The sequence below is a fragment of the Papilio machaon genome, chromosome 17 (genome assembly GCF_912999745.1).
Source record: "Papilio machaon chromosome 17, ilPapMach1.1, whole genome shotgun sequence".
In the NCBI taxonomy this organism is placed as follows: domain Eukaryota; kingdom Metazoa; phylum Arthropoda; class Insecta; order Lepidoptera; family Papilionidae; genus Papilio; species Papilio machaon.
The window spans coordinates 6,446,314-6,470,993 of record NC_060002.1 but is presented as its reverse complement, the minus strand read 5'-3'; the positions used below and the strand labels follow the sequence as shown (position 1 = coordinate 6,470,993).

The 24,680-nt window shown below is 36.9% G+C and overlaps 2 protein-coding genes across 2 annotated transcripts in view; one reads left to right on the top strand and one right to left on the bottom strand.

Moving 5' to 3' along the window:
* The window catches only part of LOC106716122 (phosphofurin acidic cluster sorting protein 1), a 76,184-nt gene that overhangs the window by 34,272 nt on the left and 17,232 nt on the right, over positions 1–24,680 (top strand). The window lies entirely within an intron of this gene.
* On the bottom strand, positions 20,307–24,567 carry LOC106716170 (NADH-quinone oxidoreductase subunit B 2). Its single transcript, XM_014509631.2, has 5 exons — positions 24,457–24,567; positions 23,600–23,846; positions 21,422–21,549; positions 20,571–20,796; positions 20,307–20,423 (listed from the first exon to the last, which is right to left on the bottom strand). The coding sequence occupies exons 1-5, from the start codon at positions 24,522–24,524 to the stop codon at positions 20,307–20,309; spliced, it is 786 nt and encodes a 261-aa protein (XP_014365117.2). The 5' UTR covers positions 24,525–24,567.

Here is a 24,680-nt window from a genome sequence, read left to right as displayed (position 1 = left end):
CGATTTCGCCGAACCTTTTGTCACCGAGGTCATTCTTAAGTTAGAAACTTACATTTACTTATTAAATGTAATTGATATCTATATACATTTAATAAATGTCTCCAACCAGAATGAATATTATAGTAGGATAGAGGTATTTCTGATGTATTCATTTTAATTTTTAAAATTTATTTTCACATTTACCACGACCACATAGAAGACAGACGTGAAATGGGAGGAATTTCGCGAATCGTCTGTTGAATGTGCGTGCCGGAGTCCTAATATAAGTCCTCTTTCCCTTCCTATCCTTTTTTTATACGGAAAGGATGGTAAGGGGCAGTGGATTTGACGGAAGAGGGAACGCATAGGAAGGGGAAATATTCTCATTATTTTCACCTCGTAATAAATTGTTATTAAAAATTAACTGCTGGAATAATCGTTGGTATCATTTATCAGTTAGCCAACAATTCATTCATTGAATTTAAAAAGATCGAATCGTATCATTAATCATTGTACATAATGAAAAACTGAGGGCGGAATGACGATGTAACTTACAATAGTCACGCCTCGTCCGGGTCCGTGGTGAAACCCTATTTATGTAAGTTGTCGATCGAATCGTCCGGATAATTATGAAGCGTAGTCACGCGCGCGCCGCACGCGACCTTGGTAGGGGTATTGATAACGCATTCCCGAGACTCGATGCCCTTAAATATACAGCTTTGTCTGCAGAATGCGGATAAAAAAACATACTCGTTTGTCTATAAAGTATATAAAGCTATGACGGAATTGTATTAATGTATGGTAAATTATGTGGAATACTTTATCATGAAGAATTTATCGCTTGATGTTTAAGAAAGCTTAGAACTTAGAACCACACATTCTGCTTGAAAATGCCAGTAACATGGGTCGATAAACAAAAGTGAAGCTGATAATATAGGTCCCATAAATACTGTGTCAATCAAATGTACACAAGTAAACAAATTTATATATCTATTTCTTAAAAGTTACCATTGAAAGATGCGTTTGTTGGTGCATTAACATTCTTACAAAATGGACTTTTACTGAGTAACCTATCTTGTTACATTTTCCCTTATTATTATCAAACTGAACGACTTAGGAATGTACCATGAGTCCTTGGCGACATGCAGAGTTGTGCGTAGTTTATACTTTTGGTATTCTACGCAGTAAACTCATAGAATTAATAAGGTATATGAGGCTGTCGATATATAAACAATACACAATGTACATATATTAAGTGACTCATATTTACTTACCACAAATGAAGAATTGGATGTTCTCATGAGACCTTCGAACATATTCGAGTAAATATATATAAATATTGGTTTATTATTGTTTGACTTAAAAGTTTCTTTTGTGATTGAAGGTCGTAAAACCATAAGTAAATTTTAATGTAACTATATCTAATTTTAGTCGGAAAAAGAGGCTTTACTTTTCAACTAGACCTTCTTTTTCTACAACATGTACTTTTAGTATGTCTAACACCTTCTCCATTACAACAGCATCGTATTGTGACGTCGTTAGTGGCTTGTTGATTTGTTTAGATGCACGTGCTGTTCACGCGAGTCGATTTCTTTATTAGCTCTCGTGTGTCGCACGTGACACACCGACATCTAATTCCGTCAACACCGCCGCGTACCTGTTCATTTGCATTCTATCTCAGGTATGCACTAGTTTGCCAACCGTCACAAATAGATGTGCAACTAATTTGTTACCCGTATTGACAATAGTAAACAAATCTATTAGTGGAGTTAGCAGCTGTTGTATACAAAGTCATATTCTTAATTTTGCTATCTAAATGATAACAAAATTAAAGAACGTGACATATTGAAAGTTACAAATACTAATATTATTTTGTAAGAGGTTTGTTGCACAAACAGGTTCGTTAGAGACAGTATCGTAAGCTTGCGCTTTATTCAGTTGTGCAGCGAAGTGACCACTCCAATAATTTCTAGCAGCGTAGTAATTGGGGGAAAAGATTGTTGAAAAAATGAAAATACATTTTTTAACATGGCAGTAAATAATGTAATGTTGTCATGTCATACATTGACCGTTGGCAACATAATAATGCCAAGAATTAAAGAGTCGTGACAACTGCCAGCCTTGGCAATGAATAGAAATCTATAAAAACTGTTTGTTAAATTAGGACCAACACGTGGAATGTAACGACAAACTTTGTTGACGCGGGACCACCAAATTTGAGTTATGCATAAATAACATGTCTTTTCTCCTATCATCGATCCGTTAACTTTTTTTTTAAGTTTGTAAGATCTTCGAATAGAGGCTTTACCTTTTTTTTATTTCCTTTGAAGAAAAATAACATAAGGTATTCGAAAATAAGGTTTGTTTATCCGTTTCTTCTGCTCAACTGAGTTGGGAATATGATTTTATACATGTGTTACGGCAGTGAAAACTCACTTTAATACATGTCAATCAACTAAGCTGTACTAAGCGTGGATAGATGTAAATATTTACAGCAGTAACGTATCGTGTCTGCTGCGGCTCCGTCTCTCCGATTTTCAACGCAATTAATTCTAAAAGCGGTAACACATATAGTCCTCATCTCGTCATGTTTACATATCCATATGTTTACAGCTGTGCGGCCAATGACCTGAATGTTTCAGAAACGATAAAACCTGATGATAATACTGCCTGTCTTTTACAGACAAGTTGTACTAGAATCATGATAACATGGACACAGACTGTATACTTTTTGGCAGTGTTGCACTCTTCTTGGTAATTAAATGTTTCATACTCAAAAATCTGTGTTATCAAATGTGATAACACATTTTAAGACAGATTATTCAGTTGGAGCATTAACCGTGGGTTTCTGATACCGAAATCCATCAAATTTAAAACATATTGGAACGAAGTTCCTTATCGTGCGTTGTGAAAGGGGGCTAGACGGAAAACATTCTTACGAAAAGGTATCACGACACTTTTTGCTATAGTAAGTATGTTAACGACGAATGAGCGCTACTTCACCATGGCAACGACGTGACAATATATAACAAAAATTCATAGAAATAAAATGTACTTCTTGTGAAGACTTAAGTTTTTTATTCATAGAATAAACATTGGTTCCTTCACTAATTAATAGAAATGAAAAGGATAACGACATGTTTTATAGAAAGATTTTGGTCTCAGAAACCAACAGTTAATCACAAATAAGTCAAACAGTTAACTTTTACTTCTGTGTTTATTAAGATTGCTATGATAATGGATGTACGAAAATAGCAAAATCTGTCTGAGTTCTTTATATTTGTTGTATTCCAAACACATGTTGGTCGTGTTTTGATATTTAATGTGTTCGCTCTTGTTTAGATTTATTATTAATGCCACATGTGTTGACTGAAGTCTGCTTTGCATTTGTTTTAATAATTATTGAAGTCGTTATCATATAATTCTGTTTGTTTTCATTATTAATTACAAGGATAAATTATAATAGATATTATTATTATAAAGGGGAAGAATTTAATATTTAATGTGTAAGATTCTTACGGCGAAGTTAACCTAACCGTAATGAGCCAGCGTGGTTGATTATGGCCTAGACATCCCTAACATAGAGTAGATTACGACGTATATGAACTGACGAAGACGAAAACGAATGTGTAATGTAAAGAGTATCCAATTTTGGACCCAAAATAGAGATTTTAATCTGTGATAACAGTACTTATGAGTACATTATCTTACTAATATTATAAATGCGAATGTTTAGATGGATGTTTGTTTGAAGGTATCTCCGGAGCGGCTCAACGTGTCTTCATGAAATTTGGCACAGATGTAGAACATAGCCTGGAAAAACACATAGGCTACTTATTACACTTTTTTCTAATACCGCGCGGGATGAGTAGCGGGCGAAAGCTAGTGTAGCCATAAATAAACTTATCGTATGGTCACTTGTGATGCGTTGAGTATTGTTTGCGGAGAGATATCTCACATTCCGCCCATACAATTATTTAGGTTATCGGAGACAGTTCCAAATGACCCGCCTGTTGTTCTCCGATGCAGTGAATAACGGTTATACATATGTAGAATTTAGGAACGTTGAACGCATAAATGCAATTGGTGTAACAATAAAATCTGTGATGTCTGTATTTATTTAGCCTGAAGACATTCCTTTATTTTGTATAGGTTTATTTAACATTTGTACCCAGTTTAGTATAATAATGTGGTAAATATAACGTGGCAAATTGACTCATTACACAAATATTCAGCTAAACGTCAGTTGATAGATGTGTTACGGGACGAACCGTGATTGAGTCTGACAAGTGAACTGATTCACTGATCGTGGCTCTTGATGCTACGATTATAATGAAACAGATAAGAAAGGGCATTTCTACACTTATATACCATTTTATTTGTGGAAAAAATGAAGCTTGTGTTTAATTTTGTTGAAGCGCTTTTAAATTTCGTGTAAGTTACCATATGTGTATGCATTGGCGTACTTAGAGACTTTAATTGCTTCCTAAGCTAGTCTTTTTAAGTAGAATTTAAGATACGGGAGACCATTTAACGATGTTTACAAACTTTTTATTATTGAAATACTTTAATGTCGGTTTTCACACCCATTATATTTTTATTTGTATAGGGTAATAAATTCTTATGGTATACATACATCTAAATCTATATCCATCAATGTACAGAACAATTTAAGATAATGGGATTCCCTGTAGTGTTTGTACTAATGGAGCTTGGTAATTCGGCACTGTAATGTGAAACTATAGTCATGACGTCACTTGGCAACCCGCCAGGCACCCGCTTACATCTCCCGCTCTTGTGTACTTAGTGGTAGGAATAGTTTTTAGTTTATGTAATTAAAAGTTTTGTGATGGTTTTACAAAACACGCTTTTGTAAGTCTAACGTAAAATTCTAACAGTGTTTTCATCGCATCTTATGTAGTTACAGTACTTTGCCTTTAAAATCCGCGAGGTTTCGAGAAAATTAGGCCTCCGGTACCCTCACTTATCGGACGTAACGCGGAATAGCTTCCACGTCTTCTTTGTGGTCTTGGAATTTCACCGGTCGACCCGGTCCATTGCACCAAATATTGTTGTTCCTAGAACTATCACTGCTGTCTTTTCACTGTATTAATATTTTATGACAACGTACTGTGTGATAAGTCCTAACTATTTTCGACTTTATTGTTTTACTAGGATTCGACCACGACTCCGTCCGCGTGTAATTAAAAAAAAAACGTAATAAGTAGCCTATGTGTTCTTCCAGACTATGGTCTATATCTGTGCCAAATTTCATCAAGATCCGTTGCGCCGTTCCTGCAAGCAAACATCCATTCATCTAAACAATCGCATTTATAGTATTAGTAAAAAGTTTATAGTTAAAAGGGAAATATCAGCTTGAAAAGTAACGAAATAAAATCTTTTGCATTTTTAATGGTAATTATGTTCGGTACACCAACAACCGCATTATATCGGTTCCCGCAATCGTGTTCCAACTTCTTGCTGGTCATATTTAGCGGTTGCACAAATTATTGCTAGCTAAGCCACATCATCTAACTTGCTGTTATTTGCGACGATTGTTCCTGTATTTCCATTATTGAAAAAGATTTGAGCTGATTTCTTTTATCTAGAACAGTTGATATTTACTAAGGCTTCTGTAGGGTATGACCGGGAATTCCTATGCGTTGAAAAAATTTCCAAGACGTTTTGCATCAATATCCATGAGACTGAGACCAAAATCTCCGCTTATAACACATTGTTATCTCTTGTTGTCCATGTTTTATACATTGATCTTGATCTCAGAAACCGACGGTAAGTGAATCGATATCGTAAGAATTTTATGGCTGTTAAAATTAAAATAATACTTTTATTCGATATCAAAAACAGACCAGATGCTCTGCTATTTCTTCGATATACTTTATTCTCAGTGCATTAAAAGAATATTGAACAAACATAGCATATCTTACTTCTTACTAATATTATAAATGCGAATGTTTAGATTGATGGATGAATGTTTGATTGAAGATATCTCCGGAACGGCTCAACGGATCCTAATGAAATTTGGCTCAGATGTAGAACATAGCCTGGAAGAACAAATAGGCTACTTATTGAGTTTTATTAATTCCGCGCGGACAGAGTTTCGGGCGACAGCTATATATAGCATATGGTGAATATGTAGAAATACTATAAACATAAATACAGGAAATATAAAGCTCTTGCGATCTGGAAGCCAAGCTGCGTAACGATGCCGTAAAATCTGATTGTAAAACGGAAGGGTTTTTTATTATATCCATCTGGAACTGTTTGATGGTTATCGATTCTGCGCAATAACGCGAAATATATACTTGATATGTTTCAATACACAATTTAATAGAACATGGTTTGACATAAAATAATTATTAGAGTTGTTTAAACTATAAGTGACATTTATTAGTAAACTATTTTTTTACCTAGATAATGAATAACTATTAATCATATAAAGTAACTTATTTTACCCTAATGGTATTGCGTGCAATCGACGTAAATATGTTATGTAAGACACTTTCACCTTACATTTGTTTGTACGGAATGAATTTGAAATAAACCGAATGTTCCACTAATAAAATGTGGTTTGTTGTTATTGGGATTATGTTAATTTTCAATCATATAAAAAAATCTGTCTTTAAATAAATTGGTTCCATGATCAGGTACGTTTTTGTGGAAGATTGCTTTGGACGTGATGTCCTGAATGTCCGCATAATTTCGTAGACACTTAAAAGTTAAATTTGCTTCAAAATACAGATGTTTTCAATTGATGTTGACAATATCAAAATGTTAGCCGTTTCTCCAAACATTGTTGTTTGGAGGGTGTCGTGAATAAACCGAACGGGAACGGAAATTAGTTTTCCTTTGTTTAGCAAACAATCCTATTGTGAGCTCCTGGCGATGGAATGAAGAACCTTTTCAATGTGCTTCAAGAGTTCGTGAGAGGCTTAATTCGGCTATTTATTTTAATCGCTGTCCGTCTTAAAATTAAATAATTTTAATAGAGTCTACTTTTCAATATATATTAAATGAGATAAAAAAGACAAATTTATAATTTAATTAAAACATTTTTAATGTTTGTTTTAAATTTTTATTTTTTATTTTCAGGTAAGATAAGCAGTCTTTATATCGTGGATCTTTCGAAAATGTTGTAAATGCCCACGGTAGGTTAGTAGTTACTACTTACTATATGATCTAAGCATCTGTCGCCAACGTCCGCGCGGAATTAAAAAAAAAAATTATGTGTTCTTCCAACGATGTTCTACATCTATGCCAAATTTCAGCGAAACCAAAACAGTCGTTTTGGGATACCTTCTAACAAACATCCATCCATTCAAACATTTATAATATTAGTAAGATTCCCATCTTTGAAGTGGGTTAAAATATAATAAGGCAGTTATCAAAATGTCGACGCCATCATCGATAATAAATTGAACGTTTGCGTCTCTGAATATTTTTTCAAAGTCAATAAGTTGTTGGAAGCTGTTTGCATACGTAAGTAGGACTCAACAACCATTCGTTATGGAACATTTCTTAAGATCAATATCGAATAAGAGGGATATTTATTGAGTCGTACGATAAAAAACTTTTTACACAAATTTGAAGATGTTAGTAGTATTTTTAGCGGATTCTTTTATGTCTCGAGTGCGCTTGTAACCCAGACATAACTCTTTAAAGTTGACTCGCAACTGGTCCATACTCCAATAGACTAAGTAGTGTGTTTCAAAACTTCCTATTTTTTCCAGAGATAAAACTAGAAATCCATATAATGATGAATGAGAAAGTTTAGATGGATGGATGGATGGATGTTTGTTACAAGGTATCTCCGGAACGGCTCAACGAATCTTGAGGTTTGGTACAAATGTAGATCATAGTGTAGAAGAAGACATATCTTTAGTGCGTTTTTTTCAGTTCCGCACAGACAGAGTTGCGGGCGACAGATTATTTTATTTAAGTCAAAGTCTTAAAACTTTGTTCAGACATTAAACAATGACTGGGTAGATTTTAAATTACCTATTCAGTGGATTCATTGAAGTGCCGTATACGTTATGCTTATGTCCAATGGAAACGTACCCTAACAGAGCAATCCATCTGGAATCGTGCACTCGCACTCCACCAGTCATAACAACTTTTGTACTTGATGGAAATGGAAAAAAATGTTTTCTCATTGCGTTGAGTGATAAATTACAGACCTGCCACCATGGACCGCAATGTATTACGGATATTTTTCATATATTTTCCTTTGGTTATTCTAGCAGTTGCTATGTGCATTGTATTACAAATGAAATTCATGTTTATAACTTGACTAGCTGTCGACAGCGACTTCGTCCGCGCGGCATTAAAAAAACATAAGTAGCCTATATGTTCTACCAGACTATGTTCTACATCTGTACCAAATTTCATCAAGATCGTGATGTTCCGGAGATACCTTCTAACAAACATCCATCCAACAATCCATCTAAACATTTGCATTTATAATATTAGTAAGATTGTTTTATGAATAAGAAGCTGCAAATTGCTTCATTAAGAAATCTAGATGTTCTGTTGATTGTCTTTAGGCCTAATCTGGTTTTATCTTAGTTCTTACTAATCTTATCTTGCTATATAATACTAATATTATAAATTACATAGAATGTTTGGATTTATGGATGGATGTTTATTAAAAGGTATCTCCAGAACGGCTGCATTGATCTCGGTGAAATTTAATATAGATGTCATAATCTGGAAGAACACATAGGCTACTAACCAAGTATTGTTTTATTCAGCAAAGACGGAGTCGCGGGCGACAGATAATTTGTCATAATTTTACTTTAGTCACATTTTCTTTGGCGATTAATAATAATTATAATAAATCTGATTTAATGAAAGTATTTTTTTCTAAATCTTGTATGCCGTAGAGTTCCATGGAATTCGTATATATATATACAAGTCATAAATCATGTAGCAACAGTCTCAGTCGTGATCGTTAATCCCACTCCTCCATTATTTGCTAATGGAATTGCACTCCAACATATAGCTGTGAAAATATAAACCTTATTGCAACAAGTTAAGGTTTTATTTTCATTTAATTGATTTTTTTCTATTTCTACTTTGTCTTCAATTGATTTGTTTTTCAGACCGATTTCCAATAATGTCTATGGTCATGGTTTATTCATAGCTAATAAAATATTAGTGACTATATATTATGCTATTATTTAGGGTTTGGGCGTCTTATTGTTTTTTGTCATTTCTGAAAGTTAACACGTTTCATGTCACAACGATTTGTAATGCTCACGAGTCAGTGGCATTGAACGTGTTAAATAATGTTTAGGCGCCTCTGTTAACGAATTGACCTTAGGACCGTAGACGCATCGTGTCACCCACGCGATCAGGGCCATGACCTCCCGCCTGTCTCGACCAGTATTTATAAATAACCATTATTCAGTACTGTTCGAATATGATAGTGACCTTTCAAATTACTTCCGTTTACTTACAAAGCTCATTTGTGAAACAAAATACATCGTAATGTTTTAAATATTGAACTTTAGAATTTAGCATGTGTACAAGAACCCAAAAAAGCCCCGAAATGATACAAAAAAGGTCGGGTGTAATAGTCGTTTAATTAGGATTAGCCGCAAGCACGTATAAACAATTAAATCAAACGCTTGCGTGAATTTATATCGTACAGCGCCATCTAGTGTCTTTAGAACAAAACTGTACGTTAACAACTTTCGCGTTGTTACGCCTGAACATACCGCCCACCATGGACAGAATGTCCATCACAAACAAATACAAATTTGAGTAATATTACAAACTTGGCGGCAGTTGCACAAGCTCCTTGACTGAGAGCACAATAATCAAACCATCAACAGCAACTGTCCGCCCACCATGCTAGGATAAACAAGAAATTACAGAAAGTTTAACTAATCACTAAATGACAAAAATGATATGGTAAGACAACTATATGGCGTTATTACATAATGTAACGCGAATCAAAATTAAACAAAAAGTAAGAAACACATATAAAATTACTTACAACTATTTTACAATGATAGCAATTATGCTAGTGGACTGTATATACACTTAATTAAATTCTAATATCTAAGAGACAGGTAACACAACTAACTTGGACAATGGTCGCTTTATTATGCTGCCCTTGCATCGCACACTGACAACCCTCGTAAGGTTGTCCAAACCAGTATGCTTTTCAGTAATGACGCCAAAAAGCCACTTGGCCGGTGGGAGATCAACTTCACGAAGAAGTACAACATCGCCTATTTTAGGTTCCGCGACCTGGTCCTTCCATTTATAGCGATGCTGCAACTGAGCGAGATATTCGTCAGACCATTTGCCCCAAAATTCTTGCAGCATGCGCTGCGTAAGTTGCCACCTTTTAAGTGAGGTGATATTGAAGTCCTTATAATCTCTATCAGGGACAACCACTAGTGGTCCCCCTACCAAAAAATGACCAGGGGTCAAAGGAAATGGATCGTCCGGGTATGTTGGTAGCTGTGACATAGGTCTTGAATTTAAACAGGCTTCGATCTGCGCCAGTAATGTGGTGATTTCTTCAAACGTTAATGTACTGTTGCCCATTATTCTACGGAGATGGTGTTTGGTGGACTTCACTCCTGCCTCCCACAATCCTCCAAAATTCGGAGAATGTGGAGGGATGAAGTGCCACTCTGTACTATTTGTGGCACACCACTCGGCGATTTCACGTGCCATGGCAGACCTTTCTGCGTTGAACAAAATCTTCAACTCCTTCGCGCTACCAACGAAAGTGGTACCGTTGTCGCTCCAGATCTCTGCGACATGTCCTCGCCTGGCTACAAAGCGTTTAAATGCTGCTAAAAAGCCTTGAGTAGTCATGTCGCTAACGACTTCAAGGTGGACGGCCTTTGTAGCCATGCAGACAAACAAGCATATATAGCCCTTTGTGGAGTGATATCCACGACCCTTGGTAGGACGAATATTAATGGGACCAGCATAGTCCACTCCACTACGTAGAAAAGGACGACTAGGGGTAACTCTCGCCTCTGGTAATTGGCCCATCATTTGCTGTCTACACTTTGCGGAATGACGAACACAAACTACGCACTTCCAGACGTGCTGTCGAATAAGACCTTTTGCATTGATGATCCAATATTTGGATCTGAGATAGTTGGCCATCAATTGTGGGCCACCATGCAACGTTTTCCGATGTGCATCGTCTATTAATAAACTTGTTAAATGCGAGCCATGAGGAATCAATATGGGATGCTTCATGTCATTTTCCAGTGCCGCCATCTGCAAACGACCACCGACTCTCAAGATGTCTTCGGAATCAAGAAACGGATTCAACGAGGTAAGTCTACTTTTTTTGTTCACCTTGCCATGCTTCTTTAGATTATCCATCTCTTCCTGGAAATAATGCCGTTGACACATTTTAATGCAGGTTTTCAAAGCTTGTCCCAGTTCCTCTGCTTTCAAAGTACCCGTTGATTTTGGAGACAAAAACCTTCTACAGTAAGCTACGACTCTGGTAAGTCGCATTAACGACGAATACTTGGTAAGTATGCTACTCTCTGCTGTGGTGCTTGTAGCGGTGTGACATTTTAACTTTCTCTCTTCGACTGTAGTGTCCATAATCTCTTTTTTATATTCGATGTTTTTCCTTTTCAGGAATGTCGGACCCTGCTTCCATATCTGATTATTGGCGCATTCCGATGGTTTTACGCCTCTGGACGCGCAGTCGGCAGGATTCTGCTTCGTGGATACGTGAGACCACTGACTTCCATCCAAGACGGTAAGCACTTCCGACACTCTATTTGCTATGAAAGTTTTCCAACGACTAGGGTGGCTCCTGAGCCAAGCCAATACTACCGAGGAGTCAGTCCAAGCATGGATGTTTTGCTTGGATATTCCGAGAACTGTGGATACTTCCTTTAACAGCTTGGCGAGCAATACTGCTCCGCAAAGCTCGAGTCTCGGAATTGACACCTGCTTGACGGGTGCCACTTTAGTCTTAGATGTGATAAGGTTGACATGAATGGACCCGTCTCTATCGATAATGCGAGTATACACTACGGCGGCATACGCAACATTTGATGCATCGGCGAAGCCATGCAGCTCTACCACGCAGTCATCACTGGCTGCATGAATCCAACGAGGGAGACGGAAGTGGGTAAGTTGCTTCAATTCTTCTCTATACTCAAGCCAGTCCTTCAACAATGATGAGGGTAGTTCCTGATCCCACTCGATGCCCGACAACCATAGTTTTTGTATCAATACCTTGGCCGTTATTATGGCTGGAGCTATCCATCCGAGTGGGTCAAACAATTTCGCGATATCCGAAATAACTCTGCGTTTAGTTACAGGTGTTTCTAAAGGAGGAAGATTCACGGTGTATTCGAATTCGTCGGACCTCCTATTCCAGGTAAGTCCTAAAATTTTGCTAACGGCGTCTGTTTTAAGTTCCAGGTGTTCTCCGGTTGCTTGTCTGTGGTCTTCCTGTATGTGATCTGACAATTCGGAACTATTGGTGGACCATCGCTGAAGCTCGAAGCCTCCACGACCAAGTAACTCCTTCATTTCGTGATAGATTTGAATACCTTCTCCAACGTTCTGGCATCCTGTCATTAAATCGTCGACATAGAAGTCCTTCAATACACGATTCGATGCTAGAGGAAAATCAGTTCCCTCATCGTGTGCAATCTGCTGCAAAGATTTCACTGCTAAGTATGGTGCCGATGATGTGCCGAAGGTCACACGGAGTAGACGGAAATGCTGCAACTCGTCTTCTGGATTTTCGCGCCATATGATTCGTTGAAAATCAACATCCGTCTCAGACACCTTGACTTGTCTGTACATCTTAACGATGTCTGCAACGAGGCATATTGGAAACTGACGCCAATTCATCAGGATGTGACGCAACTCTGGTTGGAGAGCTGGACCGACCAAAAGATCCTGATTCAACGACGCTCCATTTGTTCCCGGACACGACGCATCGAAAACAACTCTCACCTTGGTGGTAAGCTTGTCATTTCGCACTACTGCGTGATGTGGTAAATACACCGCATCATTCGTTTCTTTATCATCGACCTTCTCCATGTGGCCAAGGTCCAAGTATTCATTGATGACCTTGACATATTCTTTCTTCATCTCAGGGTCTCGTAAAAACCGCTTTTCTAAAATAAGAAACCTTTTCTGGGCAATTTGTTTCGAGTTACCATATTTGCATTTTGGATCCGGTGTGCGAAAGGGCAACCTAACCACGTAACGACCAGATTCGTCTCTACGCGTCGTTTCCGTGAACAATCTTTCACACAACTGCTCTTCTTCCGTCAGATATGTTTTCTCAACATCATAATGGTCGGACTCCAACTCCCAGAACTTCCGTAAGAGCTCACTCTCGTTTGAATGAGCTGAGTGCAAGCTAACAATAACGTTGTGACATGTTTCCGATTGGCTGCCTCCTTCTTCAACTTCACCAGAAAGGATCCAACCAAATCTAGTATTCTGTGCAAGAGGGTAGCCCGGCGGACCCCTAATCAACCCTTGCAACAGAATTTGGCTGTAGACTTCGGCACCTAATAGAACATCGATTTTGTTGGGTGTGCCAAACGAAGGGTCAGCTAAAACTTCACAAGATAATGAAGGCAACATCGGGACGACAATCTTCCTATCAGGCAAGAGAGACGTCACCTTGTTCATAACATACGCCTTGACAGAGATGACAAAACTGGGGTCGTGACGGGACTGAATTTTCATGGTAACCATGAACTTACAGGCCAATGACGCTTGGGGGTCACCGCCCAGACCTGAGATTACAGTTTTGATGGGATGTCTTTTTAATCCCAATAACTGGACCGCGGACTCCGTAATGAACGAAGCCTGAGACCCCTGGTCTAACAGGGATCTTAAACAAATCAAAGATCCAGTTCTCGCCTCTACATCAATCAAGGCCGTGGCCAAGAGTACGTGTGTACTAGCCTTGGCGAAACACGTCATAGCTCGTGTGGACTCACCCGCTGAAGATGAAGCTGCTTCTGACGCAACAACATCGCTACTAATGGACTGACCTGGATTACTATCATCAGTTTTCGGGGTACTTTTAGGGTGAAGAAGCGTATGATGTCTTCTTCGACAAAGATGACACCTTGTAGATTGCCGGCAGGTATACATGGAGTGGCCTGCGCTCAAACAATTAAAACACAGCCTACTGGTTTGGACAAACTTACGTCGATTTTCTACATCTTCCTGGGCAAACTTTTTACAATTACATAACTTGTGTCCTTTATCAGTACAAAAAACACAACTGATATTATGAGTGGTGGTTACATGTAATGCCGTAGCATTTTTTGGCTTAGTGTTACCTTGCTTATTTACATTATTTGAACCTAGGCATTCTAATGCCCTAAACCTATTTTCTAAGAAAGTTTTAAATTGACTCAGTTCTGGTAATTTATTTGAACAATCGTTAATTAAATTTTCCCACAATTTCCGTGACTCTGGATCAAGTTTTTGGCTGACAATATAAATAATAAGTATGTCCCATGAACCAACGTCAACCCCTAAGTTTTCAAGTGCATGTAAACATTCGTTCGTTGTGTCAAGTAATTCTTTAACGGCACTTGAAGACTCCACGGTGATGTTCCTTTGGTTCATGAATCTTTTTAAAATACAATTGGCCAAAAACTTTTTATTGTTATATCTACTCTCCAATTGGGCCCAACAGGTAGTATAATTATCGGCCGTGATGGGTATATGTCGTAACAATTGCTCAGCTTCTCCTTGCAAATGGCTCTTAAGATAATGGAGTCGTTTTACATCGTCTAAACTTGGGTTATTGTGAACGAGAGACACAAACAGGTCTCTAAAACTAGTCCACTCCACATACTTGCCAGAAAACGTTGGGATGTCTATCTTCGGTAGGCGTACACAGGGACCTTTGGATTCGCTATTTGAAGATTGCGTTATCGGCGCAGTCGCCCGCAATTTCACCAAGGCTCCTTTTAATTTCGATTTAAATTCAATATAAATCTCCTCAACTTCATCGAAGCGATCTGATTTATAATAATCAGAGGATTCAAACTCTGTGCCTTCCGATTCAAAAATCATCCTCTGATGACCCTCCTTAAACGATGTCCAACACTCCTCCAAATTATCCAAACGCGTTTCGACATTTGACAATGTTATCTTATCCTTTGACTGTTTGCCAAAATTTATTTTGTTTTTAATTATTCTGTTTTTAATATCCTCCTGATACTTGAGCAAACGATCCATATTTAAAATTATAAATAAGAAGGATACTTTAACACAAGACACTGATACTAAACACGCAACAAATAAAAAACAAACAATAAAATAAAACGATCAAATCAATTAATAAGATACAAGGTAAGTAGAAAACACTAGTCCAAAGTTGAATGCAAAAGTTTTACAAGTTTATTAATTATTCGAAATACTACAAGTGTAAGGGATTCGATATTAAATTTTACTAAGTCCAAATTACAAAAATTTTCTAAGTCCCTTATTCTGTAAAATAATCTAAGTCCGGTATTCAGTGAAATTTTTCTAAGTCTTTAAGACATAACAATTCGCTATAAAATCGGGCATGGATTCCCCGTCTGAACACTTTTTCTTAAATTATTCTAAGTCCTAATCTACACTTGTAATATTTTTGCATGCATTAACTATTCTAATCTAAATAAACTAAGTAAAGTTCTTCTAAGCAATAAGGTTCAAATTGTTCACTTCTCAATTAAAATGTATAAAGTACTTACAGTTTGCCTCGTAACACCGTACACACACTCACACTATGACACTTCACTGATGTACCGTCGCAGGTAAAGGCGGATGAGGAGGTGCTCCCCCCGCTGCTAGAGTTGAACTGCTTTGGTGGTGTTAGCGCGGTCTCTCCGCACTAACTGCTGCCCGGACTGTGACACTCACTGACGTCTTCTTCAGAACGCACACGAATCAAATCCGTGCCAGCTATGTTTTATGTGGCAATATCGACGTGACCACTTGTTCAATAAGCACCCAAGGTGCGTGGAACTGTACATGTATACTGCCAACGTCCAAGATGCCAATATCCGGCAATCGTAAGGACCATGTACAAGAACCCAAAAAAGCCCCGAAATGATACAAAAAAGGTCGGGTGTAATAGTCGTTTAATTAGGATTAGCCGCAAGCACGTATAAACAATTAAATCAAACGCTTGCGTGAATTTATATCGTACAGCGCCATCTAGTGTCTTTAGAACAAAACTGTACGTTAACAACTTTCGCGTTGTTACGCCTGAACACATGGGTTTTGATGGAGGTTAAAAATTCAATGAATTCATATTTATTTTTAATTGTAAAAGGCATCATGCAATATTGAATTACGCTGTAATTGTTAACGGATCACATAATGTTCTCTTAGTGAAATAGCAGTCTCCTTATTTCTTAGTTACATTGTTAACAACTCAACGATGAAAATTGGCAATTACATGTATACGTTAACCAAACGATTGCTCGTAAACCTAGCGCCCTCATTAAATGAAGGGTCGCGAAAACCGCATATTATTCAACAGAACGATTTCCACAGAAAGCAATTTATTTCTCCGGCACGAAATTTTAATTACTCGCTTTCCAAGCGCGGAAATTAAAAAATATAATTACCGTCAGTCCAACACCAATGTTGCCCTGCGTAGTTATACAAAATGTATTTATTCCCTCTGTCTGAAATATCGAAAGAGGGGAGAGAAATTAGAAATCTCAAACGTCACACAAAAACTATATTATTATTTAATCTATGTATACATAATAATAAAATTGGAACGTCGGTATGTATGTTTTATTACGTTGCTGATAAAGAAAAACCAATTATGAAATTTTTTTGTCTGTCTGTCCGCGTTTGTTTCGAGTAATCCAGAACGGCTGGACCTGAATTCGACGGGACTTCGACAGTGATCTTATGAACGCGGGCATATTATAGGCTACTTTTTTTTTTGCGCTGACGAAGTCTAGGTCTGTTAGTTGATTTCAAGATGAGACGCTTCATGGTTATTTTACGGATCTGTTTCACTGATTTCTGTAATAATATTTACGACTAAATAATGAACAAACAATATGAACCACATTTGTAGCAGATGAATGCTTAGAAGAATTATACTTTTAGCTTGCTGAAAATGTGTACAAAGCCTAATTTAGTACGGGAATTTTGTTCTCATTAGTAAGTTCCATTCTTGTTGCGTTTTAAATAAACCAAGTACCAAACCTGTAGCTTGCACTTGTTGAAGTTTATTATCGTAATAAAGTTATTTATCGCTATGTTATTTATAGCTAAAACTATTGTAGTTGAGATTTGTGTAATTGGATAATTTTTGTTAACGTAATCTGAAGTCTTTAGAGCTTTTTTAAACTATGCTTATTACATTTGTATATCGAAGTTGAATTTGATGTTTGAATAAACAATTTAATAACGAATCCATGACTCAATAAGTTTCGAATCTACGTCGCTAATTGGAGCAATTCAATGCAGGGAATTGAAAATGAAACAAGAATCGAAAGCTTAGTTAGTGCCGGTTCAAACTGAATGCGTCAATCAAACTCTCTCTCAACTCTGAATCTGCAATATTGGCAATAGCATGTTCTGTAGAGAAATAGAAATATTTTTGAAATACCACACGAACGTTTGAATTGTTAACTTGCTTTGATGACTTATTAAGGATAAGGGATCAATTGTCGAAATCAGAGACCTTAAGGTCACAAAGAGATTATCTCGGATTCCAGCCGTTAATTATAACATGAATTATTTCACACTAGCTGTCGCCCGCAATTCCGTCTGCGCGGAATTAATAAAAAAACTTAATTAGTAGCCTATGTGTTCTTCCATACTGTGTTCTGGTATTGCAGATGTCCATGGGCGTCGATGAACACCTTCGTGTTCCCGCTGCTCGTTTGCCCCCTTCTCTTATAAAAAAAAATACCAAATTTAATCGAGATCCATGTAGACGTTCTGGAGATACCTTCTAACAAACATCCATCCAAGATTTCACATTAAGCATTACCTTATGGTTTTTTTTCTTTTTTTTTCCGTAGTAGTCCACGACTTGTACAGCCAGATTGAAATAAAAAAATAAATCGTTATTATTATGTAATCTATCATGTCAGAATAGTCTATCAGTAAAAAGACGTAGAAACAAGTCTGTACATTGTACGATGCTTGTACATTATACATATCTCAAACTCCCCAGAGTATTTCAGGTGTAGATAATACGAAAACTTGTATATTTTCCATTTAAATTCATGAGTTTGTAAGACTGCTAGTGTATTATGTTTTCTGTATGCATTGAAACGTAACAGAACACAATGGAAAACTTTGCAATATCTTATTTGACTTTTAGATAATGTTATTTTTGCGATAAGCGAAAATAAGAACAAATATTCCCTGGAACATAATTTTTGTATTTTAAATTAATATCAAAAGTAAAGCTAACTATACTTTTGTCTCTTGACGACAGTAAAGTAAAAATTAATTTACTTTTTTTTAGAGTAACTTTAATGTCGTTCCTGCCTGCCAGAAATATTTTGGATCAACTCCAATGAAAGAGAAAACAATTAAAATTATTCGACATTGAAACTTATAATAATGAAGGTCTTTAAAAATAGTTCTTTTAACGTAAAATTATTGGAAAACGGCTATCTATGTTCTACATCTGTGCCAAATTTCATCAAGATCCGTTGAGCTGTCCCGGAGATACATTCAAAACAAAAATCCATCCATCCATTCAAACATTCACATTTATAATATTAGTAAGATATAGTTGTGTTGTTCTTGTTTGTGTTATGTTTTAAGTTTGTTTGCATTGAATAGGCTACGAAACTACTGACCCGATTTGAAGAATTCTTACACTATTGTGAAGTTATATTATCCACGGGTGACATAGTATGAATTAGGTACGAGTACTCTCAGCTTAAAGGCAAAATGGTAACAAAAGATGATGGGAATTACACGATTGTGTAATTGTAATTACCAACAGTACGTACAGTTATCACACCGCTGTTAAATAACAACAATAACAATACAAGTGCAAGAAACGTGTGCGTTTAACATGTCTCGCAATTTGTAATCGTAACGCTGCAGTTCACTCACGCCTCTCTCAATATGTTGTAGAATATTCATATATATGATTAATTAAACGCGCGCTTGAAATTTATTACACATTAAATAAAATATAACCGTGTAAACAATGTGAAATTAATCAACACATACTCGAGCCCGGCGGCGTGGTGTAAGCGTTTAATGTACAAAGTAATGCATGGCCGCCGCAAGGAATTCGCTAACGCCCTGTCGATCGATGATAAAAGGGCTTTAACACCCCACGTGAGTTAATAAGGGAGTATACTTCACAAAACTACTTCCACCTAACATGTTTCCGTGTTCGTTATTTTTATAAATACTAGTTTTGAACCGTGATTTCGGCATCATGCAACTAGAACCTAGTCAATGTATTGCAAATTTCATCTAGCTTTTTGGTAACAAACAAACACCTTTTCTTCTTGTTCAATCGCCTCTCCGATTACCGAAGGTAAGGTAACAGTTAGTTTAGAATACTCTATCTTTGGCGAAGCGGCAATTTCAGTCCACTCACATTTTGTTACTAAGATTGTGTAAAGGAGGCATTGCTATTAAAAATAAAGTCTATTCATTCAGTTTTAGCGATATACTTGTATTAAAAGTATAACGTCGATGATACTAACGGAGGCACAATTGAAAGCAGGGCTTATACTTTACGGGTTCGTCCCCCGGGATTACGCCGTAGTCGCATTGTTCGTGTTACGGTGAAACGATTTTTAAAAAATTGTAAGCGCTCTACGAACCCACTGCGGGCGCTTTTACTTCTTACTCGTATTTTATGTACGCGTTTGCGTTTTATTTTGCTCGTAAATCAATATATTTCAATAGCGAAACTTTTTCCTGTTACATAATATTCGTATTTCACAGACAAGATTAATTTTAACTACACATGGCGTTGAAACACAATTTAATTACAATTTTATAAAGTGCTACATTCACTATAAAACAACGCTTAATTTATAACGTCCTACTTATTTAGACAAAGCTTCTGTCTAAGTGTGGGGTAAGTGGGACATTCCCCGGGAGCGTACCCGTGCCGGGGCGTAATGCGTTCGTGTCCCGGACTTCGCGAGATCGTATTTATGAGCCTAAAGCTTCCATTCAATTTGAATAAATAGAATTCCTAGTACTTATTTATTGAGTTTCGACAGTAGAAACCGATGGTTCATTAAATAAAATTTATGGCAAATAATATAAATTATGTAATTGAATAAATTAAGTGAATTGTTAGGAGTCTAATGTCGATACCAGGCCTGCACGACGCGCATCCTCTTGACCTTTTTCTGTAGCTGCAGCATGGCGTATAGCAGGGCCTCTGCTGAGGGCGGGCAGCCCGGCACGTAGATGTCCACCTGGATACAATTCAACATGTTTCAGTTTAATAAAAATCATAATCTGCTGTTATATTTCTTCTCCAACTTGTGAAACTCTCAACTTTATGTCACACCAACGTACACCCCCATCGGGAAGCACTGTCCTTTATCTATAGTCTTACAAACCGGTACAATGCGGTCGGCCCCTCGCACTGTCGAGTACGTGTAGTGGTAGTAACCGCCACCGTTGGCGCAGCTGCCCATAGACACGACCCACTTGGGGTCCGGCATCATGTCGTACGTCTTGCGGAACACGGGCGCCATCTTGTTGGTGACTGTGCCCGCCACGATGATGACGTCCGTCTGCCGTGGCGTGCCCCGGAACACCATACCGAAACGGTCCATGTCGTACCTGGATAGAGACCCTTATGAGCTACGAATTCTGTGAATTATAGGTGCTACGGATCCTTCGAATTATAGCTTCGTAGTACTTGTAGCAAATGAGATTCCTACTTCGTAATGACTGTTCTAATCACCTAAATAGCTAGAATATTTACTATAGAACGCAGTTGTTTGACCTATTTTCACTTAGGCACTAATTTGGAAAAAATATACATCAACTGACTGATTCCTATCGAATATGCGGTCAGCGTTATAAAAACCCATCGGAACGTGTCTTGTGGTTTCCCGACACGTGTTAGTTACAATAAAAATATCTAGAAATAACGGGGCAATGAGATTTTATTTTGGTTTTGTATCTTTGCAGGTAAACGTTCGTATTTGTGACAAAAAGGTTAGCGCTATAGCGTTAACAATAAAAGGTAACTGACCCATACAATTATCTAGGGTTACTTTTAGGAATCCTTTTTCTCGGTAACCTTTTCAAATTTGACCCGAATTTAGACTTGCATGGTGCATATGAGCTACGGAGTACGTTTTTATTGCAAACAGTGTTCGGGTCTATTTTTATTGAAAGCTGGCAATCCTAGCGTTATTTACTATCAAAGAATGTATTGAATAGGCGTTTTTTTATTTACCTGGGTGCTGCATAGTGCATCATCTCGAGCGCGCAGCAAGCGAGGCCGAAGGTGAGCGGCCACATGGAGCGGCTACGGCCCCAGTTGAGGATGTCGTCCATCCGCGCCACCACCCACTCCGCCTTTGACTACAACACCACATACATATGATGAGTTGCCACTGACGAAATATTTGTATAAAACTAGTGTCATATGTTTATTTTAATGCAAGTGTTACATCATTGAAATCACAGGAATACAATAAACATGCGAGATTTTACGGTCTTTTACACGTAAAAATATAAAATAGATTTTACAATTTATTCAGTTATCGCTGGTTAATATCACATTTTTTAATGTATCACCGCTCATATTAGTTTCAAAATGAATTATTGTGAGAAATATTTTTCATTACATTTATACAATCGTATTAAAGCTCGTGGGATATTTCTAAACGGATCAGAGCTGTCCAATAACTCGTGTCGTGGATCTCACGAGATCTTCGATCCCCCCACGTCGCGGCTTACAACGACTTTACAAACATGTCTCTACGGATTGACGTTTTTGTTAGAAAATGTCGACATTTCGGGAAAGAAAAATAAGAGAGGGATAACGATAATTTATTTGTATCTTGTGTATATTTTATTATTCTAACGCGTACATAGATTTTTAATAATAACTTTAACATTGTCTTAGTGTCCACATATTCCCAAACTTGAGTGGAATGTAGTGTGCGAAGTATAAAGTTAACGAAGTAATACGTTATTGTGTACTAGGGTTTTATAAATTCACTAATGGATTTTTTAAATCGGACACTAATAGTATAACGACCAGTGACTTATCCAGGCTCAGACTAGACGACACCGATTGCGAATTGAGCCACAGAAACCAATGCAGTGCGCAGTGGCTTCTATTTCATTACAATAATAATACTGTATTATGTTTTCACTATTTTTTTTCTTCTATGTTCCTTTCGAATTGAGATTAAGCATCGGGTGATCTAAAGTTCTGGTATCCTGGTACCTACCTACTTTCCATTTTAACCTAAAGAAAGTAAGTTATGTTTTTTCTTCATATTTAAGAAAACTTGGCACCACTTTTTATATTTATTCCTCTAGTGGTTATTATCTTAATAAAAATAAAGTTTTTAAATTTGAACAGCGGTTTAAAAAATGTTTCCCTCATTAAAACTTTATCTATATATCTATATATATAAAAGAAAGTCGTGTTAGTTACACTATTTATAACTCAAGAACGGCTGAATCGATTTTACAGAAAATTGGTGGGCAGGTAGCTTAGAACCAGGAAACGGACATAGGATAATTTTTACCCCGTTTTCTATTTTTTATTCCGCGCGGACGGAGTCGCGGGTAAAAGCTAGTTTAACATAAAACGATACTTGTTGAAGTTTTAAAAGGCTACCAACGACCATAGAAAACCAAAAAGTGCAAGCTTTTCTGTTTTAAACATTTCCACATTTAGAATTTTTATCTGTGCAAAATATTTGTACAGCTTAAAGTGGAAATTGCGCATGGTTTGCGAACGATATTCAAACCCGCGGCTATGGAAATTTATATTTTTTATCTTCTGAATAAACAACATTGTTTAACTATGAGATTGTTAAGCGCATAATAGAAAAGTTATTTAGCTAACTTTATTTATGATGAACAAATCAGTTGTAAGGCTGTCGCCCGCAACTCTTACGCACGGAATTAAAAAAAAACTTTATCAGTAGTCTATGTGTTCTTCCAGACTGTGTTCTACATCTATACCAAATTTCATCGAGATCCATGCAGCCGTTCTGGAGATACCTACAAACATCCATCCATCCATCCATCTAAAGATACGCATTTATAATATAAGTAAAATTAAAAGTAATTTTACATACAGTATATTCCTGTTAGAATTCCTGATAAGAAATATGCAGCTTATATATTTCTTATAAGAGTTTAAATGACGAAAATTATACATACATAACTAGCTGTCGCCCGCGACTTCGTCCGCGCGCAGTTAAAAAAAAAATGAAAAATAGATGTTGGCCGATTCTCAGACCTACTGAATATGCTCACAAAATTTGATGAGAATCGGTCAAGTCGTTTCGGAGGAGTACGGTGATGAAAACTGTGACACGAGAATTTTATATATTAGATTTACGTCTGTGTTTAAATTACTAGGTAGTGATAGGATAAAATCTTTTACCTGTCCTGGAAAATGGAACGGAGAGTATGGTCTCTTTTCTCCCACTTTATAAGCTTTACCACCATGAATAGGTATAGGAGGTATCTTCTTTCCAGTCTTTGGAATGCATGGCTTTGCATCACTTTTGTACCTTAAGCTAATGTATTTTTCTTGAAGTACATTTTGTCCGAAAATTTTGCTCCGATCGACCGCTCCGTAGCCATTAGCGACAGAAAGGGACTTGAAAATAAGGGAATGGTTTCGAGCGCTGTTGAAAATTGTTCGAGTTTAAGTTTGAATTCGTTTCGAAGTTTTATTATGAAACTTGAGGCAAACGAGATTTTGTTCGTTATTAACAGATAATGAAATTGGATGTACGGAATTTCTATACTTATATGAAATCTCTCTTAATAATAAAAAAACTATGATATACTAGTTTTTTTCCGCGACTTTGTCTGCACAGAATATCGAGATCTATGCAGTTATACTGAAGATACCTTCTAAGAAACATCTACCCATGTAAATCCAACCATGTGAACATTCCCATTTATAATATTAGTAGAAGAAGCTTTTGTCAGCAATTTCGTCGGCGCAGAATTAATAAAAATATTAATTAGCCTAAGCGCTATTCCAGGCTGTAATTAATCCCTATTCAACATGTCGTCCTGATCCGTTCAGAGGTTCTGCATTTACGTGATAACAAACATCCATTCAGGCGTCCAAATTTTCACATTTATAATTAGATAACAGGCCTGTTGGCCGGTATTTTGGTGGTAGTTAAATTGATGTTGGTTTAAAAAGATAAAGCTCGGGCATTAGCTTATTTTATGTTACATACCTTACAGAGATAGTCTTAAATGTAGAAAATAAAAACATACCTGTATAATGTAGGTTTAAATAAATCTGCTAACATATTCATAGTACTTCCACCGAATATTTTTATCATTTTAGTTTATAAAAACCAGTTGATATTTTTACCTCTCTTATTAACCTTCCTTCAAAAAATTAAATTACAAGTGACAGGTTGTCATTTTGTCTGTTAACGTTCGAGACGTCTGACGTATCGTTCCGAATTCGAAAAAGGTCTGTCGTCCTCCAATTA

Excerpts from the sequence above, each read along its gene's own strand:
- LOC106716170 (XM_014509631.2), bottom strand. The coding sequence starts at position 24,524 with ATGATAAAAATATTCGGTGGAAGTACTATGAATATGTTAGCAGATTTA. Across the intron at positions 23,847-24,456 it reads TTTAAACCTACATTATACAG|CGCTCGAAACCATTCCCTTA; the intron begins GTATGTTTTTAT and ends AATTTTCAACAG. Across the intron at positions 21,550-23,599 it reads CGTTCCATTTTCCAGGACAG|TCAAAGGCGGAGTGGGTGGT; the intron begins GTAAAAGATTTT and ends GTGGTGTTGTAG.